The sequence below is a fragment of the Rhipicephalus microplus genome, chromosome 2 (genome assembly GCF_043290135.1).
Source record: "Rhipicephalus microplus isolate Deutch F79 chromosome 2, USDA_Rmic, whole genome shotgun sequence".
Classification (NCBI taxonomy): Eukaryota; Metazoa; Arthropoda; class Arachnida; order Ixodida; family Ixodidae; genus Rhipicephalus; species Rhipicephalus microplus.
The window spans coordinates 226,373,999-226,398,634 of NC_134701.1; the positions used below are offsets into that span (position 1 = coordinate 226,373,999).

Below are 24,636 nucleotides of genomic sequence, written 5' to 3' on the forward strand. Positions count from 1 at the left end.
CTGCCCATCAATTCAAAATTTCCGCAAAAACGTAACTTGGAAGCGAAACTGCGGCGTCGCCCTTTATGAAAACAAAATATGTCAGCCAAAGTGTGTGTGCGTGGCAAAACGATGACGCTCTCGGGTCAAGTTTGTCCCTATATGTAGCTAGTGCCAGCAACACTGGCAATTTTCCGTCAGCTGGCAAGATGGCCGACTGCAAGGAAAAAATCTTGCACTACGGCAAACGACTAGAGAAAAATCAGAGCGATGAAAAGGCGAGTTTCGTCTTATTTTGTACCGATTCTCCTACTTTGTCTTTCACAAGCCTCTAGGCGTTGCGTAGGGTGTGCTTGGTCGGCAGCATCTTGTGATGGAAAACGTTTGATGTGCGACTCTAGGCAGCTTCCGTCGCAGTGCCAACGCTAATAAACAAGAATCGTCAGTTATCGGCACGCTCGCGCTTCACTAAATGTCGTGGAAGGGCAGTGGGATGAGCATAGTGCAAGCAAAGGGCATGACCTCTCGAACACGCCAGAGTGTTACCGGCCGTTAGTGGCATCAAACGAGACCGTACTGTTAAAACATCGCGTCATGCGTCAACGACGCGTAATCTGCGCATTGCGGCTGGCTTATGTTCATTTTTGTTGCACTTATGTTCACAGCTGTCTTTCTCCAACCTGACCTCTTTTGTATAAGAGAGGTCTGTCGCTGCAAATAACTTGTGCGCGGTTCGTTGGATAGGTGGCCGTCTATGGTGCTGGGGATCCTGGGGAAAAATAGGTTTTGTTTTATTGCGCAGGTTTTGGAAACTCTTCGGAAGCTTCAAAAAGTGCCAATGACATTACACCTACTGCAGGTGAGTAAAGTGGGTCATTTTTCTTCTTCTATACTGTGCTGCAGTCGATATCGGAAACGATAGAAGCTGGATCAACAAGCGAGTGTCGAACGGTGGTGTTTAGCACAATCGCTGCGCAAACTCTTTTTCATTCGTTCCTCGTAAGTTTGACGTCGATGTGCTTCCAGCTATCGTGTCGTGACAGTTTCGCTGCGTACCCGTTTGTACTTCCGTGAATGTTGGCCTGAGGTGTCGTATCTTCTTCAGCGGTGCTTGCTCGATAACTTTACCAGTAATCAGGCTCTGACCATTCCTTGCGTACAGGACACTGGCATTGGACGAACTGTGAACCATTTGAAGAAGAACAGCGGTGTCGTCGGAGAGTTGGCCCGGGCTATCATCAGCTCATGGAAACAGGTATTGTGTCCTACACGTTAAATCACTCCTATCGATTGGCTTGCACAAGATCGGAAGGGATTAACACGTTGAGAGTTGCGTGTTTCACGTGCAGGGAAATGCTCGTATGCTTCTGTTATGCTATTACGCTGATTTAATTAAAAGCCAGAACAGCCAGTAAAACTGCAAAAGCCTTTAGTGTGAGAAAGCAGGAGGACGCTTTCTTTCTGGGGAACATTATTGGGGACCCTGGGCTTGGAATCGCGACTAAACATTGTTGCGATCACATGACAGAACTTCTATTGCCTCTACTCATTTGAGAGTAGATCCAACAGTTGCATAAAATTTAATTTTTAAGATAGAATCATGTGTTTAAAAAATGGTTGTGTTTGAGGGCACATTGTTGATGTTTGGGGCTGAATGCAGTACGTAAGCTATATTATGCTTATTTTAATTAAATAAACGCCCACGTCTGCATGGCTGCTTTACGTGCGCGTGGTCACAATCTCTATCCCCCGACAGAAAAGAAGTGCAAATTTAGGGGCTCATTTTTCGTTGTAAGACACAATATTAATGAACTAAAAGTTCTTAATAATATTTCCCTCAACAGATTATATAGTGCTCCCAACAGGCACGTGTTGTCTCATTGAAAGAGCCCGTGAAAAGTGCAGCTGCAGGTATTCTGTAATTACAAAGCTCTGATTTGTTCATGTCTTGTCACAGTTATTTTTTGATGGTCTTCACAACTTGTCAGAGAGAATAATATGTTGTTCAAGGGCATTTTAAATTCTTCTCTGTTTTCCTGTCCACCTGACAATTTTCAGCACAAGCCTGATTTCATGGGATGACAGCGCAGTGAAACTGTTCATCTTTTCGCATTGGTTGAAGCGCAAATAATTTCATTTTTTTTTTTTTTTGTAATGTTGTAGCCCTTTTTCCCACTGCAATGATCCAGCTGTATTCAGAATAAGTCAGTGGCATTGACAATGAAATTTATATTGTTTTTGGCAAGACTCCCTTCCACAAAACTAAAAACATCTCTGTGTTCCCAAGAAGGGGCTTGCTTAACCGAAATGCTTGCAGAATGAAAATACAAGGGTCAACTTTGCCTTGAATTTTCCACACCAACACATAGGAGGATATAAAGATTTTCGTGGCACCTGTTAAACTCTTCTCCATTTTTTTATCAGCAAAGCTGAATTGAATTGTTTACTCTGGGATCCAGAAATTGAACATGACAACTGTCTTAAAATTTTTGAACCACTGTGGCCAGAATACACAAAGGTGCTGAGTTTCATTGGATCACTTTAACATTTGGATTCCATTGTTTTGGCATAAAGTTCAAAATGGCAACCCTGGCCTTTATTTTCTTTTTTAATAACAGACCTACGATGACAAAATTCATTTAAAATGGTGTTGAAGGTATGCGAGGCGAATTGTGCTGAAATAAAAAAATAGAAGGTTTAGTAGAAGGTTGATTTATTTATTTTAGCGGTACATTCCATGATTGCCATGAAACAAAAAGCGAAAGTACATGTATGAACAGGGTTTTAGTGTCATAGGTACACTAGAAGCACAACCACGTAGGTGAAGTGATCATAAAATGATAACAGTACAAAGTGAATGGAATGCAGCAACTTGAATGCGCTAGAATACAAACTATGATATTTTATGAATTCAAAAAAAAAACAAAGCACGAGTTCTTATAACATTCGAAACTAAATTGATGAGACTGATTGACCCATGCCACATACACAAAAGTAAACTGACTACAAACCATTTCACAACTTATGAATTTATTAAACTATAAGCAGATAAAGAATTCAGGAATGCAAAATTACTGTAAAAAAAGAGAAAGAAGAGAAGAAAGCTGCAAACATTCTAGGAAGAACATTTTCTACAGCATTTGCATGGAGTGCAAACTGTCAGGTCCACTCAGTTACAAAGAAAGCATCACAAAACCCCCGCAATATATGTGCACGGCTGTCCATAGTGTGGGGAGCAGCTAATTGTCACCCATTTTATGGGAAAAGGCAAATCACAGCCCCAGGACACCAAATCTGTTCTTTTGAGGACAACACTTCGAACAAGGCAGCATAAAACCTGGCTTGCAAGCAAGTATTGGAAAAGCCAGCTAGCTCTGCAGCTGGCTGCTAGCTGCCCGAGTCCAATGTACCGCAAGGGCCAATGGAACCCTGGACTGAGGACTCCACCCACTTGCGCTGGAACCTTATAATTAATTAAAGTTTCCACTGATAATTTGTAAATGTAAGGAAAGCTGTAGTTCTTAGTCTAAAACTTATGTAGTACAGTGCTTTGTTGTCTATGTCAATGCATTTTGAGGATGCTATCAGTTCTTAATTTTCCTACATTCACGCTTCTCCCTTCCAGGTGGTCTCAGACTCCACGGCTGAATATCCCGAGCCGCAGCAGCTTCCGCCAGTGTCATCGAAGAGACACCACGAGGGCAAGCAAGATGGGCCGCCAGTTAAAGCTAGTCGGACATCGAAGCCATACTCCATTGAAGTCGAAACGTCTAGCCCCATCGAGAATGCTTCTACACACTCCCGCCACAGACAGAATGGCGACACCCACCAAAACGACAGGCATCACCATGGCCACCACCATCACCACCAGAACTCATCTAGACATCACCACAAGGAAGAACGGGCAGCTACACCACCACCAGCACCACCACCACCAAAGGTAAGATGGGATCTTTCTGTTCATGCACAGGGTTTAATGCTGTTCGACTCTGCAGTGTTTATCAGAAGCTTAGGTAATTTCAAGAGGAGCTGCAACCCCAACAGCTCTTATGACTGTATATTTTGAATATGCGGGGAGAACTGCAGAAACGTTTGCGTAAAGAGGACACCGGACAAGCACCCACTAACACTGGAAGCTTATTCTGAGAAGCATTAAATGGACCAAAAAAAAAAAACAGTTGTTTGCTTACACCTCTACATCACATGAAAAATGTTAAATGCACGCACATCTCTACTTTACGAAGATGATATGTGGTCAATGATTGCTAATTGGAGCATTTTAATTGCTAGGCGTTTAGTACTAGAGTGTCCTGCAACTGGCGGACTGCTTTTGGTTGATAACTTCTGTTACAATATGTTTTTGCAGTACTCTTGGGTTTCAGTAAACTCTATGTATGGTGCATGCTCTGGCACAGTTGTATAAACTCGTAATACGGCGCACAGGTCGACCCACCTCCAAAGAAAAGTGCCGAAAAGAAGGTGGATAAGAAACAGATGAAGAAGCTTCTCAAGAAGGCAGGTCACAGTGAAGGGGGCCTAGACGGCTCCATAGCGTCTTTCGAGGCTTGTCTCGGCCTCAACGACACGGTGCCCCTGCCCAAGCCCAAGAAAAAGCCCCAGGCCGTCAGTCCTTCCAAGAAGCAGCACCCATCTAGGGTTGAGCCCACGAAGGAGGCCACCAAGCAGCACTCTTCCAAGGGCGCCGAATCTTCTCGTTCAAAAAATGGTGAGAGCAGTGGTCATAGCAGCGGAGGCAGCAGGAGCAGCAAACATTCAAACAAAAAGGAGCAGCTCATGCCTGAGGCTCTGCGAAAGGTGGGCTGCCCTTTCTAGTTGGTAGCTTTGTCGCAATTGCTTGCACTTTGGGGGGAATGGGTAAGAAAAGGATTCTCTGCAGATGTATGATGATCTGATATGTAAATGACCGTGAAGCTGTATGGGTGAGTTGTCACACCTTTTAGACATATATTCAAACCTCATTGTAGCAAAGCTGCGTCTTACACGAAAATAATTTCGTTGTATCCAAAAGTTCATTATGAAGGTTTGTTTTTAACGCTACATATACCGCAAGAATACTTTTAGTTTACTTCGTTATAACCAATATTTCATTATATCAGGGTTCGTTATAGCGAGGTTTGAGTGTACTGCGAGTCCATTTGATGGCTCACAGCACTGCAAAAATGTAGCAGTAATGTGCTGCCATGTAAGAGTGAGTTGGCAGCTGGCTGTTCTTTGCGACAGTATCCATCTAAAAGCTGTGTTTCGGGAGGGGCTGTGTGTGCTTTCGCGGCTGGGCGAACTCGTTGCTGACCTCGATTGGTGAGCTGGTATGTTGAATCATAAGCAGAAGGGTATTTGCATTACTGGCAAAAGGACCACTCTTATGTTTTTATCTCATCAAATAAATAATTCACAAGGTAACTTTTGCTTCATGATCTTTGATAGTTCAGTGCTTCTGTGGTATCTGGTTTAGAGCTCCTGTGCCAGCTTACATAGAGAAATCCTATAAATTTTGGCAACCTAATTAAGTTTTCACTGGTATGCTGATTACAGCTGCAGCTTTGTAAACAAAGATTAAAAACTGGACTTAATTTTTTTATATCTTTCACAAAATATCCTTCGGGAGTTTGTGTAACTAGTATGTAAGAATAGACTTTTACTGTAGGAAACTCATTGGTTGTGGCTTTTCCTAGAATTTTGTTGTCAGGGTCATTAGGGTGGTATTTTTCAGCTTCTTTCTAATGTTTGTCAGCATCTCGAACGGTCCTACGGCAGTCTCATATTCTCACCACCTGAGCGCGTGTCTCCCTAAATTTTCGCCAAGTCTCAATTTTCCTGATCCTTGCAGTCTTGAATGTCGGCTTTACATCTTGTCCCAAGAGAGGACTTTTATTCCACAGCCTCGAAATATCTCAAAAGCTTTCATATACCTAAGCTGTTTTCATTTTGTATTTATTTTGTACTGCCGGTACAATGCATTCACATGGTTTAGGTATATTTCCATTTTTTCTAGCGTCCTTTCCAGTTCAGTGGGTAAGACACTCTGTTTTGGAGCTTGGAGCCCTTAGTTAGACTACAAAACTTATTTTGTCTTGTGCAGTACATTTATTTCTTCATAGTGTTTCGCCTTGCGTGACAGGGGGAAGAACGGATGGATACAGTTTTCTCGTTGCATTAGGATAGAAGTACTACTTATGCATTTGGGAAACTTCTATTTAGCCACAGTGGCCGAAATACAAAAAAATCTATAGTACTCGTTTGAAATCTGAAATGTTATGCTGCCATAACAGCAATGTGTTGACAGTGGGCTGAAAAAATGAGACTTTGACCTCTGTCCTCTAGTAATTGTCCTACTGCCTTTAAATGTGCAAAAATTGAGTTTACCAGTGCAGAGCAGTCTTTCTCATGGTGTCCCTTCGATTACTCTTTGCACAGCTACATGCCCTCACTAATGCGATTCACAGCATGTCAGAAGAACGGCTGTTCTGACTTCTGAAATTTTCTGGAGCTCTGCAAAAGCTTGTCGTGTGTGTGTTCGTTAGTATGACACTATTTGCACATCACACTACTCACAGAATCACGTCTTGCCTCTTTTGCTTGGTGCTTGCATGGCACGTTCAATAATACAACATTCTGGATGTTAGTCATGCCATAGCTTCCCTACATAGGTAAACCATGTGCCTGCCATATTCCCCCGAAAACTGTCCCGGTCCATGTGAGTGCCCGTGGCAAGAGCTGTGATTTCTTGTCCATTTTAGTAAGCATAAGATGTAGCCTAATAGTTGGACAGTTTCAAACCCTTCGTAAAATTGTTTTACATTTACGTATTATGTGTGCTTTGGATGCTCAAACACAAAGATGTAGAACTTGCCACGCCACTCCAAAAAAAAAAAATCCTAGTTACAATCCTGTAACAAGTTCTAACACTGCTTCATCACTCGCCATAGGCAGTGGGGAGTAAAGGTTGTCAGTACTCTAGAAGCAGCAGTTTTTTGTCTCCTGGTGGGGAAGCACCAGGTTATGTCACATTAAAAAGCACCCATCATAAGTTATGAGTTCCTGATTCACTTTTTGCTGCCACTATTTCATTGATGCCTGTGCTCTCTTTTTATGTGTCTGCACTAGGTAGTCAAGGCTGTTTTACAAGCTGCGTTCGTAGTGAAAACAGTCGCTTCGTTCCCTCTCATGGCAACGGACATTAATGACTGTTAGATTTCACCTGGGCTGCGAATGGTTCGCGATTTTCACTCTGTGACTGGCACGAAGAGCGAGGTTGCTTTGCTACCGTTCCTTGTGGTAGACATTGTATAAATTTTAAAATGCAATGTAATAATCTGCGGTTATGACGCCGTTAAGATTTCATGAAGTTCATTTTAAGGCGTGTAAAGGCAGCCTGAACCAAAACAATGTCATTGGTGCAATTCCCATGGCTAATCCTGCTCGGAAAAATTTCGACCGATCCCAACCACTCCACTGCTGCGAACAGACCAAAAAATGACCAACATATTGGTTGATCGCTGCTTACCATTGTGGCGACAGTGATCAGCCGTCACTTCGTCACGAGCAAATTGACAGCCTGAAAATCGCTGCAGGTTGCATCACGTGAAACGGCCTTAAAAGCTGCAGTGCAATTATCAAACTATGGGCTTTGAGATGTGCAGCATTCTGCGGGAACCGAATAATTTCATAGGCCGCTTCAAGAAGTTATGGAATTTTTCCTTTGTTACACTGGTTCCCCATAATTAGTGGTGATTGCTGACTTCGGCAATTGTACTTATTTTAGGGCTCCCTTTATATAGCACAAATCATGGGGCACTTACTTACAGGTCGTTTTTTTCTGCCCCTACAGCCCGACTTGCCTCCCTTGGACAGGGACGAAGTTTCGTCAATGCTGCCCGAGATACAACCTGTGTACAAGCCACTGCCACACCGGTCATTTATTGATGATCCACCGTCAAAACCACTCAAGAAAAGTGAGAAAACCTTCCTTTAATTTTATGTTTTCGTACAAATGCCATTGGAAAGCACAATCATTCATGGTTGGCAATCTATAATTCGTACTTAATTGTTTTCTTATGCAGACTTAACGAATGAGGAAGCCATCGTCTTCACGTCTTCACGGAAAGACAGGACGCTAGTCTACTCCGGCCGGAAATGTGCTCTGTCCGGTAGGTAAAAATTTGCGCTGTCAATGACATTCACAGTTCTGTGGGCGATTGTTTGTCACACGTGCAAAAGAGAGAGCGTCTCTAGAACAGTGGTAGCATTAATGCTATAATTTGTTGATGTATTCTTCGATTCAAATATGTTACACTTTTTATAATATTGATGGCTACCACTTTCCACCTTATAGTTCAGTAATAAATGTAATAAACATTAAAAAAAAAGTATTCATGACAAAACATTAGGTGTACCCGTGACATAGAAATTCAGGAAATGACAGAAACTAAACAAGCATTTTAAGAAGTCTAGTTTGCACTTAAGGCTAGTGAAATGTAAAAATAAGCATATCACAAGGCTGTTAACTTAAGCCCAGCTGTATTTTACAACATTAAAACCAAACTTTGGCCATTGCATGTTGAAGCCCAAGAGCAACATGGCAACTATCATCAAAGCTGTTGCAATTCTAAATGACATTTCACTTTATTGCAACTAGAGAGTAGCATGCTAGTATTTGTTCAAAGTCACGTACAAAGTAATTTTTATGTGATAGACACTATTTCTAGTGTTTCACTTGTGCTGCACTGAGCAAGCTTTGACCCTTTGCGATGGCCTTGTGTTTGCGGGTTCGACTGCTCACCTGAAGGTCGCAAGATCGAGTGCCGGCCATGGTGGCTGCATTTTCGATGGAGGTTATATGCTTGAAGGCCGTGCACTTAGACCTAGGTGCATGTTAAAGAACCACAAGGGGTCGAAACGCTTGGTGCCCTCCACTATGGCGCCTTCATAATCATAACGTGGTCTCGTGATTGTAAACACCAGCAATTATATTATTGAGCAAGCTTTGGTCTTGAAAGTCCACACTTCTCTGCTGACTGAGTTCTAGCGGAGTAATTTGTTGGCAAATCACGTTAAGGTGATTACCATTTTATTTGCCTGTCTAGCTCCGTCCAAATGGCAATAAATCTTGAGGCATTAGAAATCATGCAATTTTCTGTGCTCGTGTGGCATGGGTATAAGATCGTTTTTCTTTTTCCTATAGTTTGGTTTCTCGTGTCTAGTTGAAGTGCTGATAACTTTGCATGTTTATTGTAATTAAATTTTACAAATTGTGCCTCATTAAGTTTGTTAAAATGTAAATCTGCTATGATGGCTTGGTTAAGGTCGCTGTGTTTTGTTGCCACATAACATATTGCCGATTTGACTCCTGGTTCTAGTGGCTGCATTTTAGTGGGAGCAATACAAGACGAAATTGATGTGCTGTATTTCAAATGCACACATAAAAAGCCACACAAAGAAAGTCGGGATAAATCTTTAGTCTTGAGCCACGGTCGCAGCCATCCCGACGTAGCTCTTGCATTGCTTTCGAGCATCCGGAGGGACGCTAGGAAAACACTAAATCAATTCAGACTGCCAAGCTGTTCTTAAAACTATTTTTGCTAATGTTGTATTGATAGGTTGTTTACGAGAGAAAACGAAAGTAGGAGGTTACATTTTTCAAAGATGTGGCTTTACACCCAATGTATATGTGTGCAGTGCGCAGATACGTGCAAGTATGAAAACTTTACATGTGTAAAGCTTGCCAATCAATAACATGGCATGGCATACTTTACGTTGCGCTACCAATACCGGAAGGTCATTCACATGTATTTTTTTTTTTCATCTTGTAGAGATTCCTACTCTGTACGACATGTGTCTCAAGGTGCTCATAGACAACGTAGAAGGTAAGCTAAGAGGGGTTTATTTATCGCCTTTTCACGGGAGCACACAAGTTGTGAAATTTCCTTTGAGAGTTGAATATGAACGTTCTTCAAACATCAAAGCGAATGCCAGCTATTGGTTGCCTCTGAAATGAATAAACTTGGACAATCACTTACATTTTCCAAAAGATAAGAAGCTTTGTATACGGCATTTGATACATACGGTGATAAATTTATATGCCAAAATCAAGAAAATTAACTTAAAGCTACCAGAACACAAGGCATTCCTTTTGAATGGCTACATATAATTCAGCATGAGCTGTTCTCTGTTTGTGAGCTCTGCTTGACAGTAGTTATGCCTCTGCATACCTTTTAACATGGTTGTTTGTCATTGTACTAGGGTAGAAAGATATAGACAACTTGAATGTGTGCGCAAATTCTTGAATGCGTAGAGTGCAACTGTAATGTGTAAGACAGTACTGTCCGATTCGTACTGGAAGTCCCGAATGTTTCACACAGCCTAATTCTTTTATAGCTTGCATGGATTAAAAAAAAATGTAGGCCGTTCGTACTGTTGTGTCATCCCGCTGCCATCATCTTTCAGGTATGGCGTACACAGGAGGCGTTCCATACGACATCCTCAGGCCGATTTTAGAGAAGTGTACCCCCAAGCAACTGTACACTCTCGAAGACTACAACCCTGTGAGTTTCAACTGCAATATTTCTGCTTCTGGATGGAGGTTCTTCCTCAGTTTTCTGCGTATGTTTATATATATATATATATATATATATATATATATATATATATATATATATATATATATATATATATGTAAGCTTGACTGACTCCTCTTGGAGCATCCTGTGAAATGACATAGAAAGAGCAGTAGTCTCGGCTTTTTTTTTTTCCTTTTTTTGGCTATGTTTCTTAATTTTTAGGTCGATCAGTGCTAATTAAGCTTTATTTTTTCCCTGATATTCCTACATATTGAAATGGTGAAAGCTATTTGGGAAGGATATAAAATCTGACAAGGGAGGCCTATGCATATAAGTACTTCAGATACATTGCCTGTATGTCGGAAGCATCTTTACTAAACCAGCCATGCTCATCTCGCTAGCTATGTTTCAGTATGCTTACAGTACCACACATATTTATTGTTAATTATTTTCAGAATAAATACATAACCAAGGGATGATTAGGACAAAACAAAAAACAAAGGCTTGAGAAGAACTTATTCTTGACCTAGTTAGTGAGGTGCAGGTAGGTATGGTGGTAGGCAGGTATAGTGTACCACTTGCCTTCTCAGCCCCAGTTAGCTGGGTCAGCTGTGCCCTTGTATCTCTGGTGACTGGACAAGACAACAAGGCAGGAGGCATAGTTCTGTGTATACCGGATGTGAGACAGAAATAATGTACGGGATTTCCCCCCCCCCCCCCCTCCCGACTTGTGGCACGTCTTACGTTAGGCAGACCGGGCACTGTGTTAGCATGCAAACCAGGGAACGTGAGTTAAATTTAAGTAAGGAAAACAAATGCGCGTGTTTGCCTGTGCATCACAAAGTTTGCAAATGGGAACCACGATTCGGTAACGTAAAGATCTTTAGTAAGGGCAATAAACAAACAGCCTGGGAATCTTTGGAAGCATTTTACATCCAGAAGCTGGCTAAATTGTGCATTTGTGGACCGTCATTACAACTGTACTCTTTGGAGATTGGATTTCTTAAGCCTTGGTTGCCTTGTTAGCTAAGTTTATTGCTTTGGGCGCATGCATTGTATTTTTCGGCATATATTCTTTGTGTCCTAACACAAATAAATTTAGTTGGAAGTGCTGCCCATGTCGTTGTCCTCGTCTTTATTTTATGCGTGTTTTTTTTAGTGGCAAGTTATGCATTCAAAGAATGTGTATTTTGTGAACAAGCATGTGTCATATGCTTTACTGTTATAGGGACACTAAAGAGCAAAACGATTTTTTGTGTAATATGTAGAGCATGATTTCGCGATCTCGAAAACACCGCTCTCACCGCGACACCACACTTGGTAAGCGAGAAAGCACGTGAAAAGAAAATGCAGGTTGAGATGCCACCCTGAGATTTTCGCACTAAACACCGTTAAGTAGTAGATTTTTAAGGCGTCTACTGGGTCCTACGTAGCTCCTAATCGATAAAAATGAAGCACATTGTCGTCTGTGAGTGCCATAGGTTTAGCATACGAAGTTTCTGAAAATTTTATTGAGCCAATGGCGAGAAAAAACGAAAAATACATTTTGAAATGGTTGACGTCACTCAAGAAAATTTTGACGCGAAATTTAAAAATGAAAATTCAATCGTGATTTTTTCCTCTAATGAACTTGTGATAGTGAAACATGTAGCATTAGAGTTCTCAGAGTGCAGTTTGTCAAGCTAAACCAAGCCATTGGTTCCCTTTAACGTCCATTTAATCTACTTGTGTGTAAAATGGTGCCACGGCTATGTACTACACAAAATTTTTCATGTGCTTCAGTTTTATGCATATGTCGGCACCAGTTTAATGTGGTCAGTTTTGTGCAATTTTAAGTGGTGTTTAATTTTGCAGTTTCAACAGCAATATTGCAATGTCTTGCGGTTTGTCGCATCTATCCATGCCTTTTTAGTGGGAGCAAAACTTTGTGTATTCATTGTGTGCGGTGCATAAATGGGTGCGAATCGCCGCTCTTAGTAATTTACCATGAGAAACAATCTTTTAAAAATGTTGCAGCTTCGTTCTGAAATTAATGAGAACCTAGTTTCTCTGCAGTTTACTATTTGAAAATCGTTGCACAGGCTTCTTGATGCAGTGTAATGGAGGCACGAAATCCTTGTTGAAGTGTTCCATTTTGTTTGATTCCAACAGAAAGTCTTAACCTTGTCCTTTACATGTTTTCCTATTTTCCAGTACCTCCTCGACGACACTGACGAATTGTGGCAAGTACACTGTACTAGGGAATTCAAGAGCAGTTGTCCAGACGCGGGAGAAACATGGAGAGAGTTGTACCTGGTAAGAGGCCCGGACATTAATGTTTTGCATGGTACCTCTATATTTCTATATGTGCAACATGCCTTCACTGCAAAAATTGGGAGTCGTGACTGATTTCAATGTTCCAAACATGGAGAAAGGAAAAAAAATCCTGACGAAGTACGCCTAGCCTTTACACACCAACGTCCTTCGAAGCTGCTTGCTCCTCGGCTGTGTTTCACATCCAGACGCCATCGTATTCAGTACACTGACAGCTTAGAAGACAGCATCAAGCCCATGTTTTTTGAGAAATGGAACGCCTCAGGATGGCGTCCACGCGACGAGACACCACCTGGCATCTAGAAGAGACAGCTAAAGTAAACAAACGTAACTCTTATTCTTTTTAACTTATTTCGTGTTCAAATCTAAGAAAAACTGATTGGTACTTTCATTGAGCACCTGCAGTAGTGTCTGCTAGTGTGCAGACGACCACTCCAGCGAGATTCAAGCTATGTGAGCTATTCGCTGAGCCGCCATCTTGTTTGGACAGCAAAGTAGCCTGCATCGTTTTTTTTTCTACGATGCTGTCTTCTTGAAGCTATTTTTCCGACTGCGTGAGAATCAGAACGGGACCCAAAAACGGCCGCCTATATAGCTATCTATGGTGAGTATTGCAACACACCGCTCGTGTTAGTGCACATTTTATATGGTGCTTCTGTTTCACTTTCATATTTGGTGCACACGGGAACAAAAACGAAAATTGACGAGTGCGTGCACCCAGCGTCAACACGCCAAACTCCTCGGACGTTGCCGGTGCTCACTTACGAGCATGCGCCTATTTCATTTCTTATGGCTTGATTTCATGAAGTTTTCTCATGACGCTCCCTCCTACTTTTTTTTTTGCATATACAGTCTCAAAACAATTGCTTATACAACAAGAAATAATGAAATTAAGAGCATAAGGTTATAATCATTGAGTTCTTGAATATAGGACTAGATCCAAGACCTTGAATATGGGACTAGATTCAAGACATCAGTTCTTTCATACATTATTTCTATACAATGAAAGGCCTTTTTTCGAATGCTGTACCCAGCCATGGTCAGCGTAAAGTGTATGTTTTTTTATGCACAGGGGAACTTCGATTACACATTCCCCTGTTTCACGACGACCCGGATTTGACAATGATTCGATTCAGTCCCGGCAAAATTCCCATAGAAATAGTATTAAAAACCTTGGTTATACGACACAATTTTACGCCTACCCCGCATCTTACAACGACTTTCAGATTGGATTCGAAAGGAAAAACCACATTTACTCGAATCAAACGTCAACCAAATTATTCACCAGTGCAAAATATGAACTTGTGTTCCCCTAGATTGACGATTAAAAAAGTAGAGAGGGAGACAGGATGTCCTCATAGAATGGAAAATTTATTCTCTTGGAAGTTCATGCGCTTCGCCTCAATTGCACGCGTACGTATCCGAGGTCGTTATTTATTCAAGCTCTTTCCACTCAAAGTAGCATTAGGAGGCTGAAAATCTGATATATTCACATTTACAGTCCGTGGAAACTTTTTTTGGTCGACATACAGCTGATCTTCTGCTTTTGTTGCATTCGCAGTCACAGGCTTGCGCGCATAAGGGCATGATGTGGCTGCCTTCATCATGCAAAATTACTTTCACTTGATGTCAACGGTCATATTAACAGCAGGACATCACTAGTTGCACTTCACAAGGCAACAAATTGCAACGCACACAGCTCACTCACGCACCGAGGCATTCTACACAAACTCATAGTCCATCCCCATTACCGTAATTACTCAAATCTAACGCGCACCTTTTTTCCGGTTAAGCGAGTTCATAAATCGCATGCGCGTTAGAATTGAACGTACGAAAAAAAAAAAAATGAATACGGTCGTTCTATTGCCATCGGCATTCCGAAATGGCCGCCCCCTACGTGCGTCGGCATAGCGCGTCGGCCATTTCTGCCTATGTGTTTCCCATGTGCAGCACTTCGTGCGTGTGCTGAGGAGTTCGTCATCTTGGTGTGCATTAGCATCGACGGCATGGAAGAGCCGACTCCAAAAACTCTAGGAGTGCACCACAGTGCCGCTTTTAAAAGAAAAGTCATCGCGTGTGCCGAAACGGACGTAAATCGGGCTGCATCGAGGTCATTCGGAGTTCCCCAAACGTGCGTGCGGGACTGGTAGAAACAAAAGCAGAAGACTGTCGACAGCAAAGCTTCACGCAAAGGCTTCAGGGGACCACAGCAAGGTCGGTTTCCGCAAATTAAAGAGCTGCTCAGCGAGTATGTGCTTGAGCAGCGAGCGGCACGGCGGCCCGTGACGACAGAACTGCTCCAAGTGCGGGCTATGCAATTAGCCTAAGAAAAAGGTCTAATGCGGAACCAGTTTAAAGCGAGCAGGTGCTGGCTAACTAACTTTATGAAGAGGAAAGGCTTTTCCCTCCGAAGGGGAATGGGCATATGCGAAAAGTTTTGCGGAGGAGTACGATGAAAAGCTTCACAGTTTTCAGAGGTTCGTCCTAAAGTTGCGGCACAACGGCTACCTGCTTGGGCGAATCGGGAATGCCGATCAGACGCCTCTTTACTTCGACATGCCTGGCACCGCAACTGTCGAGAAGAAGGGGGCGAAGCAAGTTCGCGTGCTGACATCGGTCCACGATAAAACTACAGTGACGGCAATGCTCTGTTACACGTCAGATGGGCACAAGCTTCGCCGTACCTCATATTTAAACGGAAGACGCTCCCGAAAGGAGTCGTTTTTTCTAGTGGTGTGATCGTGCGGGCCAGCGAGAAAAATGGGTGCGCGTTGCAATCGATGTCTTACTTTTGTTTTTTGTTTTTCGTCGTGGAAATCGGGTGCACGTTACAATCGAGGGCGCGGTAGAATCGAGTAAATACGGTATGTGATAGCGATTATACTGTGTCTGACTTTTCTGACGGGAGGCCGTTCGCAATGCGGTTTTTGTTTTCTTTGCATGCACCGACAGTTTTTGAACTCTTGTTTATTGGTAGAAAGATGTGCATAGGATTCAGTTTTTTTAAAGTTGAGGATAAAGATTCGCTCGCACCTCCTCGAACTATGTACCGTCAAACGTCATTAGTGTGTATCCACTTTAAGCGTACTAACGGTTAAAACGTAGTTGTGGCGAATCCTCGACCGAGTCTTATAGAGACTAATGCATTCGCGGACCGCTTATGTTGTAGTGTTCGGCAAATGCCTACCGGTTAGTACGTACTAACTGCGTACCACGATAACATTTTGTGCCACGAAATTTTACTGCGTGCTGAACGAACTTGCAGACCCCACAATGTGCCGTGGACGATTTCCCGTCCTGTTGATAAGCGCGGAGATCAGCCGATAAGTTATTTCAACTTCCGCCAGATTGCGGTGACGACATTACGAGTAACCATCAGGTAAAAAATAAAGGCTAGGTGGCGAGCAGCGACTAACGTGCCGGTATGACTTATTGCCGGCAGAAAACCTCACCACAGTAAGCATCCCCGGTTTTCTGCTCGGGCACCCGTGTGGCAAAGCGCCACTTTATGCCTACTGCACGCTTTTAGTAGGCGACTGACTACCTGAACGCGCTAAGCCGCCGATCGCTACGGCTTTGTTTTGCGGGACCGTGTCCAAGCGCGCACCGCTTTACAGAAACGCATGCAGCTCGCTGTCTCGCAGTTTAGAGTTGCGGGTCACGGGCATCGGGAAACCTTGCTGTATTATAACAACACGCGCACCATACAGCGAGCGTAGCACTGTTGTTACCCTGCTGGACGCTTTTATTTAGCGACAGCCCAAACGCGTCTCCATACGCTGCCAAGAAAGAGCCAGAACATTGCGGAGAGAGCATTGCTTGCGGAAGGCTCTTTGTCGTTGCGTTAACCGAGCAGACTACTTGACGAATCTGTGCATGGCCTGAAGCAAGGAAGGTGTACTTTAAAGCAAGCGGGATCAGCAGTCACGGTTTGCGCAGAGTGAGCGAAGCGCTGCACGCAACTAGTCATGCAGTAAAGGATTTGGCTCTCTGCGACTGTACCGCATTTTAAAAAACAACACTGGGTCAGTTTTCGCTAAGAGACGCAGACCGCAGAAAAACTTTCACGGACAGCCGACTGAATCTGTTCTGTCGCAGTACCATGCTGCATATCCCGGATCCTGCTGTAGTTTCGAAATGCTCATAGGCATCACCACTGCGTGCTATTGCACAGTCGTGCGAGAGTCAGAAACTTTTCTGCACTTTGGCAAAAAGGAAGGAATGGCTTTGCGGTGGGCACTTCAGGCAATATTTCTTGTGGCACCGAGTTTTTTCCTTTGTTGGCGGCGATGGCACATGTCAGGAGATGCAAATTTGTAGTTTGGGGCTAATGCGTAGTACGTTTAGTACGTAGTTATGCCGCCGTCCCCGGCAGGTACGTATTAAAGGTGTTTCACTGTAATGCTGCTATTAGCTGCCACTGGCTAGAATAACATAATCTACCTTCCTTGCAGAGGCACGAGGTCATGCCGTGCGTGGTTCTATTCAAGTTGTCTGTACCCGTTTTTTAAAGCAAAACTGAGTGTCTCTGCCTATAACCTCAGTTTTTCGATTATACAATGCCCGAATTATACAACGGTCTTATGTGGTTCCCTGAAAGTTATATAATTGGGGTTCCACTGTAGCAGGCGGCGTAACTCTGGGATTCAGACGTAGCTAGCTAAACCGTTATCATTCATGCTGTCCGAGTGTCGATGGTATGTGAACCACATATTTTTCACCGCTTCATTTGTGTTTTCAATAAGCAAGTCTTCATAGTGTGCAATGCAATGAGAAAAAAAATTTGCTAACTTTACCAGTTCTAGCTTAGGATAATTCTTTTGTATTAATGTCTAGAAGCAACTTCTCACAATTTTGACGATGTGTCGACGATGTCGACACATTGATGACACATGACGAGTGTCGACGATGCAATTGAATTCCGGATGGCACTCTTTGGATCGTATGTACTTGACTTGCTCTAAAAGTTGTGTTTGATAACCTCTATTTTTTTTTTTTTAATTTTGATGTTAGAGCATTCAACTCAACAGATGGGTGCAAATTCCTGTGATCACCATTTATATTATAATGCAATTCAACACTTATCGCATATTCTCGTGCTTTTGCAGAAAAAGTTTGATGAACGTGAAGAGAAGTTCAAGTCATTGACAGCCACGATCACTGCTTCCATGGCCAAGGCTACGCCAGGTAACAAATGCATCCAACAACTTTCATTGGAAATAACCGCAGATGCCTTTCTCCATGTAAATCAGTGCCATTTTCGCCACTTGCCATTTTTGCCTCACACATTTCCAAGTAGTTGAAAGATTTTTCGAGGCACTGTTTTTAGGTGTTAGATGCTAGACCGTTCCTTAAGTGCACTTTTAACATAGGTAACAAAGTTTCATTGCTGCTGCAAAGGTAGACCAAAGCAGTGAATTATGGCTACTGAAGACACGTGTAATTGGATGGTTTAACTGTGTGCTATGTTTTTCTAACACACCTTTCTCATAGTGCAATGTGTGGTGCATTGCATGGTGCATTGTCTGGTGCATAGTCTAATAGTGGCTCGGCTACTTGTCTGCGAATAGGACATGAGCTTGCGATTATAGTACCAGTTTTAGGCACAGCGGACACTCGTATGTTGCATTCTTTCGTGTCCTCAACAAAGCTTAGTTCGGTAGACATTCTGCGCATGTCTCGTGTTGGCACCAGCTTTAGGCTTTTGTTTTTGGCGTGAGAGGGGGCGAGCAAAAAGCATCAATAGTCGTAGAGGCAGCAGTAAAACATGGTATGCCGCCCAACTTACCTTACTAGAAATTTTGATGACTGAAAAAAAAGACATGTGCTCTTTACCTGTTTCGGAATACCACAGTATTTGGTGTCCGTCATCATAAAGCTGAGAGCGATAATCTCGATCTAATTAAAAAGAAAAGAAAAAAAGTCTTGGTGAAAACTATTCTAGAAGTGACAAACACCACAAATTCCAGAAATTTTAATCAGCGATATTCTGAGAGCTGATAATACTTATAACGCTACCTGCTTTATAAACTTGTGTTGGAAACTGACTTAGGAAACTTCTGCCGAACCAATCCGTAATTTAAGTGAAGTTGGTGATGTGATGTAGTAGACATTCTTGAATAAGTCGTATTGATTGCATTCACAATGACGCAGAAGATAAATCTTGCAGCTGTTTAAGAAAAACATCTATCATTATATTCAGACTGTCTTACTGCATGAACATTTCTTTTGGCACCTTTCGTTAAGAAAAAAAAAGGAACTCTTTGAGGGATATATTCTCCACAGAAGGTCGTATTTTACTATAACTGTTTGAAGTGTAACGAGCTGAAATCGCCAATTTTGCTGACTTTCTTATGGCAGTACATGGGGGAGGCATAATATCATGGTAGTACTAGATTCCTATGAGATTATAACATTATAACAGATAAAAGCAGCATTGTTGTTACTAATGTGGTTTCATTATGGTTACATAAAAAGAAATCTCTTTTGAACTATTCACTTGCACCAGTGCATCAAAGAATGTTGGAAATATTTCATCATCAGCATTGGTGCCTTTGTTCAAAGTTCTGGAACAGTGTTCTTCTCGCTTCAATTTTTTTTTGTACATTAGCCAACCTTGCTGGCAGTGTATAGTATCTACAGTGGCGTTTAGCTGACCTCTCTCCTGTCTCGCCTGTTATGTCATTGCAGTGCGTCAGACCAAGCTGGCTTACGTCGACACAGTGGCCAAGCCTCCCCGTAATGTTGCCAGGCAACAGGCCAAGCACGGCACGGGTTTGCAGTCGGCTGTTCCAGTCAGGCCTTCCGACCGCCTGTCGTCGCGGCCCGCATCCTCCCCAAGCGCTAGTGCCAGCATCAGTCGGCCATCCGCGGCTACACCGGCAATACCTAAGAGTGAGTGCTGCAGACAGTGCAGTTTTCTCCCTTTAAGTGCGTCATATAAACGGAGCAGGTCTAAGCACAGTGCTCAGTGTGTCAGAAGGCTCAAGATTCCTAAATGACTTCCAGTATATCTCAAGTGAGCATACCCATTCAGTTCGGAGAGCTGTCACGATGAACACTGCCAAATGCAACAGCGCTACATCCTTTGGGCTGTGCCACAAAAAAAAAAGAGAGAGAGAACGAACCCATGCTTCTGTCTGTGCCTTTCATTATCCCCAGAGCTCATAAAATCGCTCATAGAATACATCGCTCATAGAATCCGGTAATATCAGCAGCAAATAGAATCTCTTAGCCTGCCTGCTGCTATGCCTGCTCCACTGTGCTCCTCACATGGCGAGGAGAAACGCTAAGTTGGCAGAAGAGACGAGCCATTGAATAGAATGTAGTGAGCAAAAGAGCGAGTGGGCTGCATTTCAATCATCCAATGTGTCTAGCTCTGGTATAAGTCCACGAAACAGGAAATGCAACTGCTGCGGCATCATCTGTGTCAGTCAGGGCCTGCGTGGAAACAGGCAAAATTACGTATCAACGAGCAATAAACCTGAAAATAACAAATTGGTCACATTCTTTAGGACTCTAAACCAGACAGCCATTAGTTTAGCAAGCGCAACAAGCAGGAACCAGCTGAAGAGGGAAATGGAAACTACGCTCTAAGAAAAGATAGAGTAAAGAGGAGCATCTATTGTCCCACAACAATAATCATCATCTATCTTGCCCTTCTTTTCTTGATTTATCGTCGCGCAACCGGCACACTCCTGTCCTGAACAGCATGCTCGTTATCAGCGGGACATAGCATTCGTGATAAGAAAGTGGCCACCGCCGAGTTTTCAAGAAAGGAAGTGCAGGCAAGCCGGATGATTATTGTTGTGGCATAAAAATACACCCGTTTTACTCGATAGTTTCTGAAGGCGTGCTTTTTAAGCATTCTGGAAATTATGTACATGTTTGTCTTTGACAGTCTTGGGCTGTTGATGCATGATGTACCTGTACTATATGTACCATCAAAGGCTTAAGGTTATGCGCGGGACGTGGATAGTCACGGTTGTTCGAGAGCTTATACAAGCACCAGCGATAACACTGAAAGGTTCAGTGGCCACTGGATGAAAGACTACACGTTCCATTGATGATCGAATTTCAACAGCTGATGCTCTGTCCACGATCAGTGGACAGCGTGTATTGCCTTAGTGTGGCTTTTCGTTTTCCAGGCACAAGTTCGTCTGTATAAAAAGATTCGTCTTGAACCAACCGACTGCTGCCTTCAACGTAGTGCCTTCAATATTTAACAGAGTTCAATATACAGTGGGCTCCCAATAAACGAAATTTGCCTAAACGAAAATGCCTCATAAAGGGAACTAAATGGGCTCATATGGCTGGATTTCTATGGGTTGCGTAGTAAAATTCATCGGTTAATTGAAACAGTGCTTACTGGTCACCTACGGTTAAACGGCACAAACTCTAATCACAGCATAGACTCGCTCAGGCCAAAAGTAGTCTCGCAACCATGGCAACACCTCGAGACAAGCCAATCTAGTAGCCATTCTCCCTTGTGGTGGCTGTGGGAATTGAGTCGGCGAGTCAGTTGTGTGTTAAGCCTATTTGTGCGGCTAAGTGAGGTAGATCACGGTGTTATTTCAGCCTGATAGAAAGGAAGCGGCTGCACAATGCACTCTCACTTGAAAAAAAAAGCTGCGAATTCCTCAGGAGCTCGATCGAAGCGGCCTGACCTAGATGGAGGTGGCGAAAAAAAATACAACATCCCTAAATAGACGCTGTCGCGGATCTGCAAAGACAGAGAAAAGATTGAAGGCGCTTTAAAGAACGGAACCTTTACATATAACGGATGCGGATGATGCCTTATGAACAACTCGAAAAAGTTCTTTTTTTGTGGTTCAAGCGTGCACGGAGTTCCAATTTGCCCATAAGCGGACCGATTCTCGAGCAGCAAGCTCGAGAGATCGCCATGCAAATGGGTGTTGAGAACTTCGTCCTAAACGACAGATGGCTCAGCCGCTTCAAAACACGCCATGGCCTTGTCTTCTAAGCAATCTCAGGTGAGAGCGCTGCAGTCAACAGAAACATTTGCACCGACTGGCAACAGGCGCGGCTTAAGGAAATTTCGATGAGCTTTGAGCCACGAGACATCTTCAACGTCGGCGAGATGGGTCTTTCTTATAAAGCGCTTCCATCAAAGACTCTGTGCTGGTGGGTGCGATGATGGCAGGAGATGAGAAATCGAAGCTATTGGTAATAGGAAAATCAAGGCACCCACGTTGTTTCAAAGGCGTTCGACACCTTCCCGTTGCGTACCATGCGAAGGGCAGGGCGTGGATGACCATGGCCATTTTAGAAAACTGGCTATGGCAGGAAGATGCAAGATTTACAAGTCAAGGCAGCAAGGTTGTCTTCATCAGGTTGAAAGACTCCAAGCCATCACTCTGGAGTTCTTGCCAGTCAATGCAACGGCAGTGATCCAGCTGATGGATCAAGGAGTTATTCAGAACATTAAAATTCATCACCGCAGACAATTGCTCCATCGCATGCTTCTTTGTGCAGACAGCGGGAAATGCTACAGCATAGATTCATTGGCAGCCATCTACATTTTGGCTCGTGCCTGGGAACAAGTGAAGGCAATAATACACAGATGCTTTCATCATGCTGGCTTTCAAGTGCAAGAAGCAGCACCTCATGAAGAAAGCCCTGCTGATGCCGACATTGAGGCAGTATTCAGTGAGGCCGTGCCCTCTGCCCCTTTCATGCTGCTGAACTGCGAATCAATTGATGCAAATGTTCATACCTGTCGTGAGGAGACTGTCGAGGAAACGATTGTCGAAGTGCAAGATGAGGATCAACCTTCCAGCGATGAATGTGATGACAATATTGCCAGTGCAGTGGTGCCACCAGACAGATCAGCTAAAGAGGCTGCTGAACTTTGCAGTGGTTTTGCAGCGCTACTTTGAGCATGAGGCTTGTCCAGAATTTCTGGCTAGTTTGTCAGGAATGGGTGCGTACCTTGTGAAAAAAGAACTCCAGCTTGCCAAACAAACCACCCTTCACTCCTTTTTTCTCCTACTTATCCTCATGAGTAAGATGAGGTTTGTGTAATTTGAATAAAGCTTTTGATTCACTAAATAAGTGTACTTTGCTTAAATGAAACTCCTGATAAATGGAACAGTTTTATAGATCCCCTTCGAGTTCCCTTTAAGAGGAGTCGGCTGTAGTAATGTTTGGCCATATACTGCTCGTTTGGCCACTTTTCCTTGCAGTGAAAGGTCCCACAAGTGTTGTTTGGGCATTTCTTTACTTCAGCATATGAGAACGTTATTTATCTGCATTAGGAACAACGTGCAACCTTAAGCAGGCAATGTGAAGATTCATGTCATAACTGTCACTCTTGGAATGTCATTGAGTCGTTAAGTTAATTGAATTGACAATGGTAATTCACACCAGTCATCTTGTGCTGTAATCTTTCTTTCTCTGTCTTTCAGAACCAAAGGTTGCACCATTAATGCAGAAGACCCTCAAGTTTATGAAGCAGCGTTTCAAGAGATAATGACAACTCCTGTGGCATTTGCTTTGTACAGAACGAGATAGAGATACCTGCACCTGATGACGATGAGACATGCAAAGCAGGATGACATTGGGTCTCATCTCATCACCAACCTTGTAGAGGATGTTTGTAAAATAAGAGATGCAGGTTATTTAACAGGACGTAGCATCCACCCACTAAGCTCTAACGGAAGTGTGCAATGCACACATCTGGAACACAATTCTTTGTTGTGCATGCATTTGCTGCTGGAAGTTTCGTGAATTCTGTAGCTCCAGGGCACTTCACACTTTTGTTATTACCGTTTTTTCGGCGCGAATAGCAGCTTTTATTATTGTGAAGGCCATGATGCATTGCGAGATCGTGCCCGCTGTTGTTGAAAACGACAACAGTTTGCGCATCATTTTGAAATCGCCGACTTTAATGCTATGTAAATAAGCCCAACATCTGCGTTGTGTGTAGTAAATGACAAATTGTTGTGTTGCTGTCTTGTACAATGCTGGTGAACCTATTTTCTTTCTTCTTTTTTTTTTTTTTTTTTTTTTTTTTTTTTTTGATTAAGCATTCACTTTCGGTTTTTTATCGTCATCACCTTTCCTGTGGCTCTCTACCTTTACAAAAAGTTCGCGAGGCGTCCAGAAAACAATTCAAAAAGTCAAGCGTTCATAGATTTAATAGAGTATTTTCTTCCGCACACTGTTTGTGCATATGTCAGCATATGTGTGTATGGTGTGTTGACGTGTGGTGTATGGTGTGTTGAATGCATGAAATAATAAAATGTGGCTCCGTGAATGTTGTGCTTTTTTTTCCACTGATGTTTGTGGAGGAAGACCGCAAAAAAAAAAATGTTGACTGGCTCTCTGGAAACTGAGTCAAATTTTCTTTTTATGAACATTGAACAGCAACTATTAGTGCATTAAGATGTTTTTTATCTCTGCAGAGCGATTATGAAAGTGTCAATGATGATTTCTGTAGTCATAGGATGATGTCTGTGGTCATGCGCATAATAAAACTTACCATTTTATCATGCCCATATGTAATATGCCAGATTTTGAGAGCTTGTTTGCAGCTGTAATATCAACATCAGAGATACTACGATTCGCCAGGTCTGTCCAATGTGTAGTTAAACTGGTTTTTTAAAACCACAGGTTTTAATGAAAAAAAGTCTCGATTGTTGGTAGGCAAAGCATTCTTGAAAAAAATTGCCAAAAGGGCCATCTCTTGCTTTGAAGTAAATTTGATTGAAACCAAGTGCACATCTTGCAAAATTCTTCAGATACC

At 42.8% G+C, this 24,636-nt stretch overlaps 1 protein-coding gene across 1 annotated transcript; it reads left to right on the forward strand.

Annotated features, from left to right (window-relative positions):
- The first annotated feature begins 111 nt into the window (after window positions 1–111).
- On the forward strand, window positions 112–24,051 carry LOC119170356 (uncharacterized). Its single transcript, XM_037421494.2, has 13 exons — window positions 112–257; window positions 782–838; window positions 1,142–1,234; window positions 3,605–3,919; window positions 4,423–4,794; window positions 7,829–7,952; window positions 8,061–8,147; window positions 9,810–9,863; window positions 10,444–10,541; window positions 12,750–12,851; window positions 17,978–18,056; window positions 19,560–19,763; window positions 23,297–24,051. The coding sequence occupies exons 1-13, from the start codon at window positions 189–191 to the stop codon at window positions 23,359–23,361; spliced, it is 1,719 nt and encodes a 572-aa protein (XP_037277391.2). The 5' UTR covers window positions 112–188; the 3' UTR covers window positions 23,362–24,051.
- The last annotated feature ends 585 nt before the right edge of the window (window positions 24,052–24,636 follow it).

What these genes read in the sequence shown, in the direction of transcription:
- LOC119170356 (XM_037421494.2), top strand. Translation starts at nt 189, where the DNA reads ATGGCCGACTGCAAGGAAAAAATCTTGCACTACGGCAAACGACTAGAG. An exon ending in TGACATTACACCTACTGCAG is followed by an intron (nt 839 to 1,141) that starts GTGAGTAAAGTG and finishes CCTTGCGTACAG; the next exon opens with GACACTGGCATTGGACGAAC. An exon ending in TCATCAGCTCATGGAAACAG is followed by an intron (nt 1,235 to 3,604) that starts GTATTGTGTCCT and finishes TCTCCCTTCCAG; the next exon opens with GTGGTCTCAGACTCCACGGC.